Source organism: Meles meles, chromosome 15 (genome assembly GCF_922984935.1).
Source record: "Meles meles chromosome 15, mMelMel3.1 paternal haplotype, whole genome shotgun sequence".
NCBI lineage: Eukaryota > Metazoa > Chordata > Mammalia > Carnivora > Mustelidae > Meles > Meles meles.
The window spans coordinates 50,369,258-50,383,000 of record NC_060080.1 but is presented as its reverse complement, the minus strand read 5'-3'; the positions used below and the strand labels follow the sequence as shown (position 1 = coordinate 50,383,000).

The 13,743-nt window shown below is 43.3% G+C and overlaps 1 protein-coding gene across 1 annotated transcript; it reads left to right on the top strand.

Moving 5' to 3' along the window:
• Positions 1-506: 506 nt before the first annotated feature.
• Positions 507-13,525, top strand: MTHFD2 (methylenetetrahydrofolate dehydrogenase (NADP+ dependent) 2, methenyltetrahydrofolate cyclohydrolase). The gene is made up of 8 exons (XM_045979544.1): positions 507-626; positions 5,624-5,808; positions 7,366-7,488; positions 7,898-8,050; positions 8,510-8,617; positions 10,240-10,332; positions 10,730-10,855; positions 12,361-13,525. The coding sequence occupies exons 1-8, from the start codon at positions 526-528 to the stop codon at positions 12,522-12,524; spliced, it is 1,053 nt and encodes a 350-aa protein (XP_045835500.1). The 5' UTR covers positions 507-525; the 3' UTR covers positions 12,525-13,525.
• The last annotated feature ends 218 nt before the right edge of the window (positions 13,526-13,743 follow it).

The following is a 13,743-nucleotide window of genomic DNA, read 5'->3' as shown; positions in this document are numbered from 1 at the left end:
ATGACGCCTCCTCCTAAATTATTTCTCTAAAATTCAAATTTAATTGAGTGTCTTGTATTTTTACTTGCAAGATCTGGCAACCCGGTAAGTACATACCCTGTTCCTCATCCAGTTGTTTTGACATCCACAGTGATCCGTTTTTCCTATGATTTTGCCAAATGGTTTCTTTCTAACTCCATCATTCTTCTATCTGCTTGTCTTTTTATCCACTTTTTACACTGCCTGGCACACAGTAGGCGCGTTCAAGCAATGAATGAACCAACTCTCACTCGGGCCGGCCTGTCTTCCGTGACACCCGCGGCGTCCTGCAGGGGCTTGCCTTCTTCCGCCAATCCCTGCAGACTACGGCGGCTTCTGAGCCTTCCAGGACCTCACCGCTTGTTCTTCTTGCTCCAGTCACAAGCAGGGCTTTCCTAGGAAGGGGCCAATGGGTGCGGGCGGGAGGCGGGGCCTGCCACGCGGCCGGGGTATAACTGCGCGACCCGCGCGCGCGCTTCTCTCCTGGCGCGGACCTCGGCGCGGGTAATGGCAGCCGTTTCCGTCGTGTCCACGTTGGCCACCCGGCTGCTCCGGCCCGCGCAGAGCTGCCGCCTCCGTCATCGCCCCTTCCACCTCTCGGTAGTTCGGTAAGGGGGTCCGGGAGCTGGGTCAGCGCCGAAAGCCGAGGGGAACCGAGGGTGGGGTACCGCCCGGGCTCCGGAGGGGCGCCGAGGGACGTTCTGCTGAGCATCTCTGCCCCGGGCGGTGACGGGGCGACGTGGCAGCCGAGCGCGGCCGCAGTCTGCGACCTGAGCGCTAGCTCCGTGGGGCGGGCTGGTGCCCGGAGCCCGCCTTTCGGAGGGAGCCGGTCTCCTCAGCCCCGGGGCGTCGCCCTCTCTCGGGGCCAGTCCGTAGGCGGGACAGGGCCCACGGTGCGGAGCGAAGGCTCAGGCAGGCTCTGGCGCTCCCGGATTTACTACGTGGTACAGTACGGAGGTTACCGGCCAGAACCTGCGGGCCGCCCTTGGCGGTGTTGCCGAGCCGCTTGGCCAAGCAGAGGATACGCTTTGGGGCGAGCGGGGAAGGGCTCTGAATGAGCAGCGTTCCGTGCGCGTCGGGATCCTAGCGGCAGACAGTGTTGGTGCAGTCTGATGAAATCCCAGATCCGGCTTGCTCGCCGGGTACCCGCTCTTCCCTCCTCCTCCGGGAGGTGGATATGGCTCCTGCAGCTCTTCAAGCTGCCCCTTACCCTCCCAGGATGATAAATGTGCTGCGGTCACCAAGGCTTTGATGCGGTCCACCCGGCACTACTCATTGCCAGGCTGAGTAAGGGATAATTCCCGAGAGGAGAGAAAGAGCTCTCTGTTTGCATTTTCTTAGGGAGCTGATAGGTTTTTCTTGATATTTTCAGACCTCAAACTTCGATTCTTAAACCTAGGTTGAAGAGTCTTCTTGGGGCCCGTGATTTGTCTCCCTAAATCTGCGCACTCTCTCACCCATCTTTAGAGCTCTTGCATTGCTAGCGAGCTAAGCCTTGTAACAGCAGCCCCTTCTTCCATCCAGGCACTGCCCTAGGCTGTGTGAATTCAGAAATGATCTTAAGTCTTCTTTCCTAGTGGAACTCACCTGTCAAGGGGCAGAACCCGTGTGTACTTTCTACTCAATGTAAAAAAAAAAAAATGTTATTAGAAACATTGCCAAGGTGCTGTCCTAGCACAGAATGCGGATTAATGCGTTCTTGAAGACTGGAAACCTTTAGGGCTTTCCTTGTTCTGACCCTGACCTGCCTTTCCAGCCCCATCCCTCATGACTACTGTCTGTTCTCCCCGTTGCTCCCTTCCTGAGTCTGGCCCCGTGTGCCTGTGGCTTTCATGATTGAAGACATTTGTAAAGATCTTCTAACTCATCATCTAGAAAACTGGACCAGTTCGTTCACTCTCCAGTAACAGATGCCCTCCTTTCACTAACGTTTCTGAATGAACAAGTAGGCTTCCACTTCTCTGAAGGCAATACTGTAGTATTTATGGTTCCCTTGTATTGCTTTGATCACTGCTGCCTGGTAAATGTGAAACAGTAATATCTTTTATGAGTATGCATATATTCCTTTTGAGGGAGGAGGGTTTCAGGAACATAAACTCATGGTTGGAGAGTAGTACTATAGTAGACTAGGGTATAGGGGAAAATGGACTTTGGAGGCTGGAGGCAGAGGTTTGTGTTTTAATCTTGTTTCTACTGTCCTCACTTTCTCCTCTATATACGAGTTATTATAATAATCCCAAGGTAAATGAGCGTAATACATGTAAAACTCTTAGCAAAATACCTAATGTTTAATAGATGTTAGTTCCATCCCTCTTTGTGTGTAATTAATTATTAGATAATTGAACTCTTTTCCAGAATAACTTGATCATGAATTGTAAAATGAACCTGATTTTTATGAATTTTATGGAAAATTACAGTGCTCAAAGCTATTGAATTGGAAGGCAAAGATGCTACTGAGTTGGATTTTAATTCTGATTTTTACTTGAACAGTCCTTGTGACTTTTTTCTAGTCTGTTCACTCATTTTATTCTCATTTGTCATCTTAATGAATTATTAAACACATCTGTGAAAAGCATCTAATTCCTACATAAGTGTTAGCTAATATAGTTAATACATTTTGGATTCCCTGTGGGACTGAGCTGAGCCTCTGTTTCTTTTGGGGTAGCAGTTGCTTTATCTGCCCTTTGGCAGAAGAAATGATGGGAAATTAGGTAATGACTCACTGGCAGGACTGTGTTTCAAATTTTGCAGAGTTGTATGTGCAGAGGAGGGCTAAAACAGCTGATATTACAGAAGATACTCATTGTGTTGTTGCTTTATTTTTGGTTCTTGTTGCTCTTTGATGGTTTTTTTAAAACCTAATTGGCATAACATCCAGAACCTGCCTTTGGGACTTGGAACACTGGGTTCTTCCAGAATCCTGTGTTCTTAACTGTAGTAGATCATTCTTAACCCAAATGTGCTTCTACCATTTTGTCTAAGTTCATTGCTTTCAGTTTTCTTTAAAAATATTTATTTATTTGAGAGAGGGAGGGAGAGGTGGGGGAGGAGCAGAGGGAGAGAGACAAGGGTAGAGCCTGACGGGGCCCTATCACACAATCCTGAGATCTCAACCTGAGCTGAAGGCTGACGCTTAACTGACGGAGGCACCCAGGTGCCCCCTCGAAAGGAACTTTTTAAGGAAATGCAATTTAAGACTCTATTGAATATTTATATATGTGTATATGTTTACACACATATCCTTATGAGTGTGTAAGTAAATATATATATTATATATTAAGATATGTGTTGTGTGTGTAAATCTAGCCAAAGGAAGAGAGTAAGAAATTAATTTTTATTGAATATATATGCCTTGCACTTTACATATGTTATTTTATTGAATATAAATCACTGTCGTAAGCTCTTTTAAAGTAATCTTTAAAGAAAGCGTCCCAGGGTTGGGAATATGTTTCTGGACTGGGGCTATTCCCCAGGAGTGTTGCCAGAGGTGTGTGTGTCCAAAGCCCTTTGAATGAAGTCTTCAACTCTAGTTCTAAAATAGATTTGCGAATGTTAACATGTTTTCAGTTCCTGAATATACCATGGGTGTATATGAAATGCTATTATATATTTTATGCTATGCTGCTTTCATTACATAAAATTTGGGTAAATATACTATTTGCTATAAAATTTTATCTTTTTAATATTCCCAAGAAACAAATACAAATTAATATAAAGTTTAGATATAAAATTACTGCTTTATATCCAAGACATTACAATCTGGTTCAAAGTAGGTATTTAATCTTAATGGGAAGGAAGCATGGAAGGTTTAAATGCTGTTGAAGCTTTAAAATTCCATTTTAATTAACAGTGGTCTTAAGAATGAATCATACCTAGGGCACCTGGCTGTCTCAGTTGGAGGAGCGTCCAGCTGCTGATCACGGGGTTGTAAGTTCAAGCCCCATATTGAGCGTAGAGATTACTTAAAAAAATCTTAAAAAAAAAAAAAAAAGAATGAATCATATCTGACCATACAAGATAACCAGCATCTTGGTGTTATCCCTGAGAATTAAATATGTTCTATTAGGGGAAATTTTTTCAATATTTCAGATAATTGTGTGTCTCCTTGGTCTTGAGGTTGAAGCATTCTTCATGATAGTGGGACAGAAAGAAAACTAAAAGAAAAGACATTTCCACTGAGACCTTTATGCTTAAAGAGCAGATGCTCATCCTACATTAAGTATTGGGAACTTTATTATAAGGACATATATGGGGGCGCCTGGGTGGCTCAGTGGATTAAGCCGCTGCCTTCGGCTCAGGTCATGATCTCAGGGTCCTGGGATCGAGCCCCGCATCGGGCTCTCTGCTCCGCAGGGAGCCTGCTTCCTCCTCTCTCTGTCTGCCTCTCTGCCTACTTGTGATCTCTCTCTGTCAAATAAATAAAATAAAAAAAAAAAAAAAAAAAAGGACATATATGGAAATAAGAAAACCAGGAATGTTCCACATTAGAACCCAGGAAGAGCTGTATAAACAGTCCTTATGGGGAAGAAGTGGTCTTTCAGAGATCAGAACATGGTTTTGGGAACTGGGGGTTCTTCTAGACCCTGAGTTTTCTCGTTGCCCCATCAGTAGCAGTTTCCTCCTCTCTTGCTCTGTCCTACTTTGGGTGTCACTGCTCTGTCTCTACTTTTTTCTATGTCTTTCTTCCGCTCCTCCCACCAGCAGGTCCTCTACGGTTCTAGTGTGTGAATGTGTTTCAGGGAGAAGCTCTTCCCAGTCTGGTTAACTACCACTGCCCTTGTTGCACTGAGCTTATACATCAGCTGGACCGCTGGCCAGCCTAGAAATTGTCCTAGCGGCAGATACTCACTCCTGGTCTGTCAGCTGTGGGTGGGTCACTGGGGTCCTGGGGTAGAGCACACTGCCACCCATGGGATGGAACCTCCTTCTTCTTACTGGGAATGTCTTCTCCAGGAGGGCTATGGAGAGCAATGGTAATTTTGAGGTCTGACCTGTCCAGAACATAGTCTGTTGGTTTAATTGGATAATATAATTTATATATTTAAAAGCATCATAGAAATTAAAAGCCAATTGACTTAACTGGGAGATGGTTCAAATTATATGGCTGGATGCTAATAACACAGGCAAAACACAAACTACAAAATTGTATATAAGCACATAGGAAACACTAACCTCATAGTGGTGACAGGTCAAATAAGACAATGCAAATTAAAACAATGGAAAACTTTTTTGGGGGGTTCTATCAATATGTCAGTGATCCGGGGGCAGGATGGTGTAGCGGTGAGAGCCTGGATTCTGGAGTGAGACAGCTGGATAGGAGAGCCCGCTTTGCCAAGTACTAGCTGGCACTCACCCTCTCTGTGCTTCAGGGTAATGATAGTAACTGTTTCGGTCAACTTTATCTTCCTAAACATGCGGCTGGACACAGATTAACCACTCTGAAACTGCCCTTCAGATTTCCGTTGACCCTCAGTTTAGGTACCATGCATTTTAATCTACTCTTTAAGTTTGGGGTATTGAATAACTTTTTTTTTTGGTAGTCCAATCTTTACTTTTCACAAAAAGGTAAGCTTTTTGGTGTTGTGACTGTGATTGCCTTCTGCAGAAATGAAGCTGTTGTCATCTCTGGAAGGAAACTTGCCCGGCAGATCAAGCAGGAAGTGCGGCAGGAGGTGGAAGAATGGGTGGCGTCTGGCAACAAGCGGCCGCACCTGAGCGTGGTGCTGGTGGGCGAGAATCCTGCAAGTCACTCCTACGTCCTCAACAAGACCCGGGCAGCTGCAGAAGTGGGTATGTGTCACTCGCAGACCCGACTGCTGTCAGATTGTGGCTTATCTGAGACAAACTCCGTTGGCAGTTGTGATTCTTTTCTTCTAATTAGGAGGCTCAAGCAGGGGAGGCTAATGGGATTGAACTGTATGCAGAACGTGGTCATAAAGAAATCAGGCCTATCTACTGGGGAGGCTTATAGACTAAAATGGGAGTGGTTGGTACACGCAGTGTCTTCTGGAATATAAGCTAAATTCTGTCTTTAGTCTTCACGTTGGATAAGCGACCTTGAACATGGTTTACATTTGCTTTCCTTAACTAGTAATGAGAGTCTGGCTGAGATGTTTGAGATTTGGTGAGGAGGCCTCAGTGATATGGCCTAGAACACCTAGGTTTGAAGGAAATGACTCTGACTTCTGGAAAAAGCTTTTGGCTTCTTTACCAACTGGGTCCAAAGCCAATTAAATCAGGCAGAGGGAGGCAACGAAGTGGCTCAGTTGGTTAAGCGGCTGACTCTTGATTTCAGCTTAGGTCATGGTCTCAGGGTCCTGGGATTGAGCCCCACATCAGGCTCTATACTCAGCAGGGAGTTGACTTGAGGATTTTCTCTCTCTCTCTCTCTCCCTCTGCCCTTCCCCCTGCTTGCATGCTCTGTCTTTAAAATAAATAAAAATACATCTTTAAAAAAAATCATGCAGTGGTTAGAGTTTGGAATGCAGAAACTGATGTTCTCGGTGATGGGAGGTTTGTGTTCGAGGTCTTGCTATACCACAGACTCTATGATGGTAGACCTGGGGTAGGTGGGCTTGGCTCTGCCTCTTCCTGCTCCTCTGTGGGTCGGTGGTATGCGTCCTGGATGCCCTTCCCTTCGGAAAAGCTGTGAAACCACTGGGGAGGCTGGGCCATTGACAGACCATGAGTCCTTGGTATCACTGAGGATTGAGGCCTCCTGCCCTTTTCTTTGAAAAAGCTTTAGAACCTTTGAAAATGGCAAGCTGTGGCTTTTTAAGACACTGGGAGGAAGCACAGTGCAGTGGAAAGAACATGGACTCCAGAACTGGAAGGACTGCCTTCATCACTATGTGGCTTGTGTTTCAATTTTGCTGAGCCTCAGTCTCCTTGTCTAAATTGAAGTTCATGAGGATAGTGTAGAATAATGTAGCTAATTGTCAAGCCAATGTTCTCTAGTGTGTATATTTGTGAAGTTACTTTTCTGGGTGCTCTGAGAACTGATCCAGGCTCTTTAGCTACCAGTGTTGGGCGTGATAAAGAACCTCTGTGTTACAGTACCATGGCAGGCAGCATAGCATTGCTCATTAAATGCTCGAGATTTCCTTTTTCTTTTCTTTTTAGATTTTTATTTATTTATTTATTTGACAGACAGAGATCACAAGCTGGCAGAGAGGCACGCAGAGAGAGCTGGGGGCGGGAAGCAGGCTCCCTGCTGAGCAGAGAGCCCGATGCGGGGCTCGATCCCAGGACCCTGGGATCATGACCTGAGCCAAAGGCAGAGGCTTAACCCACTGAGCCACCCAGGCGCCCCGACATTTCTTTTTTAACCTTGGAATTTTCTCATAGGAATCAACAGTGAGACAATTGTGAAACCAGCTTCAGTGTCAGAGGAAGAACTGTTGAATTTAATCAATAAACTAAATAACGACGATGATGTAGATGGCCTCCTGGTTCAGCTGCCTCTTCCAGGTGAGTTTTGGACTCCATCACTTAGAATGATTTTTGAGGAGTAGAGGATGCTTAGCTACTTTATACTCCCGGACCCTATGGGTTTGTCTTAAAGGGGAGGTAAACTCGGGAGAGTGAATATTTTATTAGGTATGCACAGACATACACAGAATACCAATTCCTCCTTGACTCGGGGTTGAGATCTTGATACAAAATGGCAGTGGAGGGAAGCAGCTGTAGAACAGGATACTGCCTTTGATATTGGCATTTGGCTTTGCTGGGTGTGTGTTCCTTCTGTGCAGATGAAGTCAATCACGGAGGCAACTCATGGAAGAGGAGCAGGTTTGTGTGATAAACCAGCTAAGCTGGTGTCAGGCAGTGCAAACTATGTGACAGTGACTTCAGGCTGCTGCTCTGCTCTCTGTTTCAGAGCACATCGACGAGCGGAAGATCTGCAACGCTGTTTCCCCAGACAAGGATGTGGATGGCTTTCACGTAATTAACGTAGGACGAATGTGTCTGGACCAGTACTCCATGTTACCAGCTACACCATGGGGTGTCTGGGAAATAATTAAGCGAACTGGTAGGTATATCCCATAGTTGTATGTCTGTGTTAGTATCATGAAACCAGTACTTGCCACCGGTAATAGTGCCTACAGTCGCAGAGTGGACACTTGGGCCACACATCCTCCAGTCCTGCCCCTGAAGCCAGCCTCTCTCTGCGGTTGCCTGTTTTGACTGTTTGCCTGGTTGACTTTGTTGCTATTTAATCCAGAAGCCTCCGTAAAGGAAACATAAGGTTTCGTTGCGTTGATAGTGCACACTCATGTAATATTTTATAGCTTCCAGGGTCCTTTTCCTCATGTTCTTTTAGCCTTTAGGATGTGTAGCAAGTGATGGGACCTTCTTGACTGATGAGGCTTAGTAACTCCCTTGCTTATCACAGTCAGATTCATGCCCTAGGCCTCTGTCTGCCTTCTTTGGTGCTCCTTCTAACATAGTCTAGCACTCTTTTCATGTAAATATATATATTTCTTCATAGGCATTCCAACCCTAGGGAAGAATGTGGTTGTGGCTGGGAGGTCAAAAAATGTTGGAATGCCCATTGCAATGCTGCTGCACACAGATGGGGCACACGAACGCCCTGGAGGTAAGGAAATGGCCTTCAGAAGAGTGTTCCCTGCTCGCTTATATGGGAACCTTCAGAAGGTGTCCTGTGTTTGTTAAACTTTGTATTTGCTGTAATTTTGTTAGCAGCTATTTGGGGGAGTAATCTGTGTAGGAGAAGCTGAACTCCTGTCACCTAAGACTTTATTTATATTCATTTATTAGGAACTAGTACAGAAATGGACATGCCTCAAAGTATATTTGAGAGTTTTGAGTATAAGCATGGTTGTAGGCAATTAGACATTTTCAGTTATGGCTTTGATAGTTGGAACTAAGAAACAGTTCATAGTAGCCCATCTTGTGTCATTTGATAGAAAAATATCTTAGACCATTGCAAAGGATTCACTTGATAAGACTATAAAATGTTATTATCTCAGGTTCTGATAATTTGAGAAAAAGGCTCAGAAATCAGTTATCACATGTGATTATCATGACCTTACATGATTATATCAGAAATAATGACAAAACTATGTATTTTTAGACACTCTTTAGTACACTTATTTTTTTTTTAAAGATTTTGTTTATTTTTACTTATTTGACAGAGAGAGATCACAAGTAGGCAGAGAAGCAGGCAGAGAGAGTGAGAGGGAAGCAGGCTCCCTGCCGAGCAGAGAGCCGGATGCGGGACTTGATCCCAGGACCCTGAGATCATGACCTGAGCCGAAGGCAGTGGCTTAAACCACTGAGCCACCCAGGCGCCCAGTACACTTATTTTTTAAACCTTGAATAATTCTAGTGATATTTTGCTTAGGAAAGGTAAAATTCATGAAAGACTGTTGAATAGGATAAGGAATAAATAAATTTAATTTTAAACGATCCCAAAGGGTAGAGTTAGTTAAGATGAGGGGATAAAAGTTATAAGAAACTGGGTATTTACCCAAAGGTTACGAACATAGTGATCTGAAGGGGCACTTGTACCCCAATGTCCACAATAGCCTCTGGAAAGAGCCCAGATGTCCATTGACTGATGGATGGGTAAAGAAGAGGTGACATATATATAATGAACTATTACTCAGCCATCAAAAGAAAGAGATCTTATTGTTTGCAACCATGTGGATGGAACTAGAAGGTATTATGCTAAGTGAAATAAGTCAGTCAGAGAAAGACAGTTATCATAAGATTTCAGTCATGTGGAATTTAAGAGACAAAACAGGATCCTAGGGGATGGGATAGGAAAAATAAATGGGAGGGAAAAATAAAATAAGATGAGATCAGAGAGAGATACAAACCATAAAAGACTCCTGACTGTAGAGAACAAAGGGAAGGTTGTTGGAAAGGAGTGGGGGTGGTAATTGGATGATGGGCATTAAGGAGGGCACTTGTAATGAGCACTGGGTGTTATATGTAAGTGATAAATCACTGAACTCTACTTCTGAAACTAATAATACACTCTGTGTTAATTGATTGAATTTAAATTAAAAAAAAAAAAAAGAAATGGTATTAATCGCTGAAAAGTAACCGGTACTTAGCTGTCCAGAAAATATGGTACACGAATTAAGTCAGTTACTTTTTCAGAGATGGTGAATTTCTAGAATGGGTTGCCTGGTTCTAATCCAATCTCAGTTTTGATTCAGAAATCAAGACATGTATTTTTTTAATCCCTAGGTGATGCCACTGTTACCATATCTCATCGACACACTCCCAAAGAGCAACTGAAGAAACATACAGTTCTTGCCGACATCGTGGTGTCCGCTGCAGGTAAGAACCCCAGGGAGGCGGGAGAGGCCTCACCTCAGAAGGGTGAAGAGCGGCTGTTTCAAATTTGCCTGCCTCCCTGCCACCCCATTCACCATTCTTCTAGCCGTGATACTGTATGCGGCCCATAAAGATAAGGCGAGAACCATGTGTGGGGCGTTGGTTTCTGGCTTTCCAATCTTGACTTGATGGGTGAATGTTACTTCAGAAACCTCTGAATATGTCTATTTACTGTTTGAAGTTTCAGTGGTTCCTTGGCTAATGGTTTTTACAGGTTTTCATCAAACAAGCTAATTAGTTCTTCCAGGTCTTTTCAAACTGAAATCAGATAAGCCTCTGATAAGTAGAATCTTCCTTTCAGGACTAGTGATCATTCCTCTCATTCCTCTCTGGTTTGCAGGCATTCCAAATCTGATCACAGCAGATATGATCAAGGAGGGAGCTGCAGTCATCGATGTGGGAATAAATAGAGTTCAAGATCCCATCACTGCTAAACCCAAGTTAGTTGGAGATGTGGATTTTGAAGGTAAATGATATAATTTTCTTAAAATATAAAATCAGTAAATAGTACCTTTAATGGACATTTAGGACAGATCATTTACTTTTAACTTATGTTACTCTTGGAGCACCCGGGTGGCTTAGTTGGTGGAGCATGTGTCTCTTGATCTCAGGGTTGTGAGTTCAAGCCCCATGTTGGGGGTAGAAATTACTTAAAAGAAAAGAAAAAACAGTTACTGTGGTAATTCAAAATGCAATCCACATGAATTAAGGGAAACTTAAATTACAGTCATTCTAGGACCATTTTAGTTGTTTATATCATAAAATTATGGGGATCAGGTATAAACTTTTCAGGGAGGTGTTTGCTCTTTCCTTAAGGTTACTTCATAATTCAAATGACTTCATCACTTTTAACAAGTGTGAAAATTTAATGAATTGACTTTCTGAAACCACTGAGTCTCCTAGAAGGTGTTACAGATTTATTGTTTTCACACTGAGGGGAGAGATCACAGACCTGGCATGTTAAAAATGATCCAGGAAAGAGCCACGTTCCTGGATTTTGAAATATACTTAGTTTTCTATTTCTAATAAAGCAACCAGACACAAGCCTAAGTATCTAAGTATTTTTCTTTAAGATTAGGTTAGAAAAAATCTTACTTCTCACTTTCCAGAAAAATACTTTGCTTTGGTGCTTGGGCAAACAGTATAGTTAAATAAATATAGTCAAATAATAGCAAATAAGAGAGTAAGAAATGAATGTTGTAGGTAGGTATTAATTGGTAATATGTTAATATTAATAATATAATTATAGTTATATCTCACATATAGTTAACCCCTTGAGGTTTTTCTTTCTAAACTGATTTATTTGATAGAGATCACAAGTAGGCAGAGAGAGAGGAAGGGAAGCAGGCTCCCCGCTGAGCAGAGAGCCGGATGCGGGGCTCGATCCCAGGACCCTGGGACCACGACCCGAGCCGAAGGCAGAGGCTTTAACCCACAGCCACCCAGGCGCCCCCTAAACTGATTTAATATGAAGGAAAAGTTTGGGTGGTAAATTATAGGTCATTTAGATGTATAAATATTCATTGAACAACTCTTATTATATGAATCTTCTTTTTTTAGTATATTCTAAAGCCTTTACTACTAAGTAATATAGATATGACTTATTTTTTTAATGAGTTTGAGGCTTATGAAGGTGCTTATGTATATTCTTGGTTTTTCTTTTTTTTTTTTTTAAAGATTTTATCCATTCATCTGACAGACAGAGATCACAAGTAGGCAGAGAGGCAGGCAGAGAAAGAGAGAGAGAGAGGAGGAAGCAGGCTCCCCGCAGAGCAGAGAGCCCGATGTGGGGCTTGATCCCAGGACCCTGGGATCATGACCTGAGCCGAAGGCAGAGGCTCTAACCCACTGAGCCACCCAGGCGCCCCTATTCTTGGTTTTTCTTTGGATGCTTCTTCCATGGTACGTTAAGATGCATACATTTCCTTTGCCAGAATTAAGCCAGAGCATACCCGTCTTGTTTCTATGTAGGAGTCAGAAAGAAAGCTGGTTACATCACTCCAGTCCCGGGGGGTGTTGGTCCCATGACGGTGGCAATGCTGATGAAGAATACCATTATTGCTGCAAAGAAGGTGCTGAGGCTTGAAGATCAGGAAGTATTGAAGCCTAAGGAGCGTGGAGTAGCAACTAGTTAACTGTTGCGTCTTCTGTCACAAACATCACTCCAAGCCAGTCCAAGAGGCAAAACAGGCCAATAGAAATGCAATATTTTTTATTTATTTTACTGAACTGGTTTAAAACGATGCTTTGTATTTATTGAAAGCTGAACTGGGTGGGCGTCTGTGTGTGGCTCTGCCGTACCTCACCACGGAGCAAGCTGGCCTCCGGCTAGGTCGTCTGAGCCGGCCAGGAGAACACTTCACCTGGTGACAAACGGGGAGGACATCGTCCCAGTAAGATCCGGTGCTTAACTTTGTCAGGCCACTTCCGTTAAAATTTGCCTTTTCTAGGATTGCATTTCCCAAGTGCTATTCCAATAAGAGTTGATACTCACTTTAGGTTCCAAACCTTTTGAGTTCAACTAGTCAAACCAAAGGAAAAATGTTGCTAGAGAAAATTAGGGAAAAAGTCAAAAGGAAGAAATGATAATTGAGTAGAAAAAACCTGTAATTTACATACCTATAGTATGTAAAACTACATGTGAACGGTGTCCTGAGCTGTCATTCCGTGGCTTAGTCATTGGGAAAATATTTAGGTAGTTCCACGTGCTGTCAGTCCTCGTCCCATGTGTGTTATATTCACGAGGCTTTCCCATGTTCCTCTAAGATTGAAAGGCTTATTTTATTTTATAGATTATTTGTGTGTTGTCGTATTTGGCTTTTTCTCTATCCTTAAAATTCACTGTTACATCTTTGTACTCTTGGGGGTGTCCGTATTGGTTTCCTTGGGATATCTTGAAACCTATTTTTGAAAAACAAAACTTGGGCTTGATAATCATTAGGATTAGGGCAGCCTGTTTAAGTATGCAACTTACTTTTCCACCAAAGACTTGTTAGCAGCTGCCTGCTTTTTCTCTGATGTACCTGTTGGCTTTCCCCAATGGGTTTTTGAGAATTTGAGTTCATATTGAATTTAATCAGACTTTCTGATTAAAAGGGTTTTTTGTTTGTTTTGCCTTTTTTTTTTTTTAATAAAACACTTCTGACTGGTGTGGAATGAGTTCTGCAAAATAATGTATCTTCCCGCCTCTGTTCTAGTTTTGACCTAATCATAGTTAATCTTTCTGATTGGATGCAACAGATGTCAGTATTCCTATATTTGGTAACCCCTAATCCTATGCCTTAAACGAAGTGCTGTGGAGAAACCAGTCTAGTCCTTTCAGTCTGGTGTCCCACCAGGCTGTGCCAAGCTGGG

Excerpts from the sequence above, each read along its gene's own strand:
- MTHFD2 (XM_045979544.1), top strand. The coding sequence starts at position 526 with ATGGCAGCCGTTTCCGTCGTGTCCACGTTGGCCACCCGGCTGCTCCGG. Across the intron at positions 8,051-8,509 it reads GGAAATAATTAAGCGAACTG|GCATTCCAACCCTAGGGAAG; the intron begins GTAGGTATATCC and ends ATTTCTTCATAG. Across the intron at positions 10,856-12,360 it reads TGGAGATGTGGATTTTGAAG|GAGTCAGAAAGAAAGCTGGT; the intron begins GTAAATGATATA and ends GTTTCTATGTAG.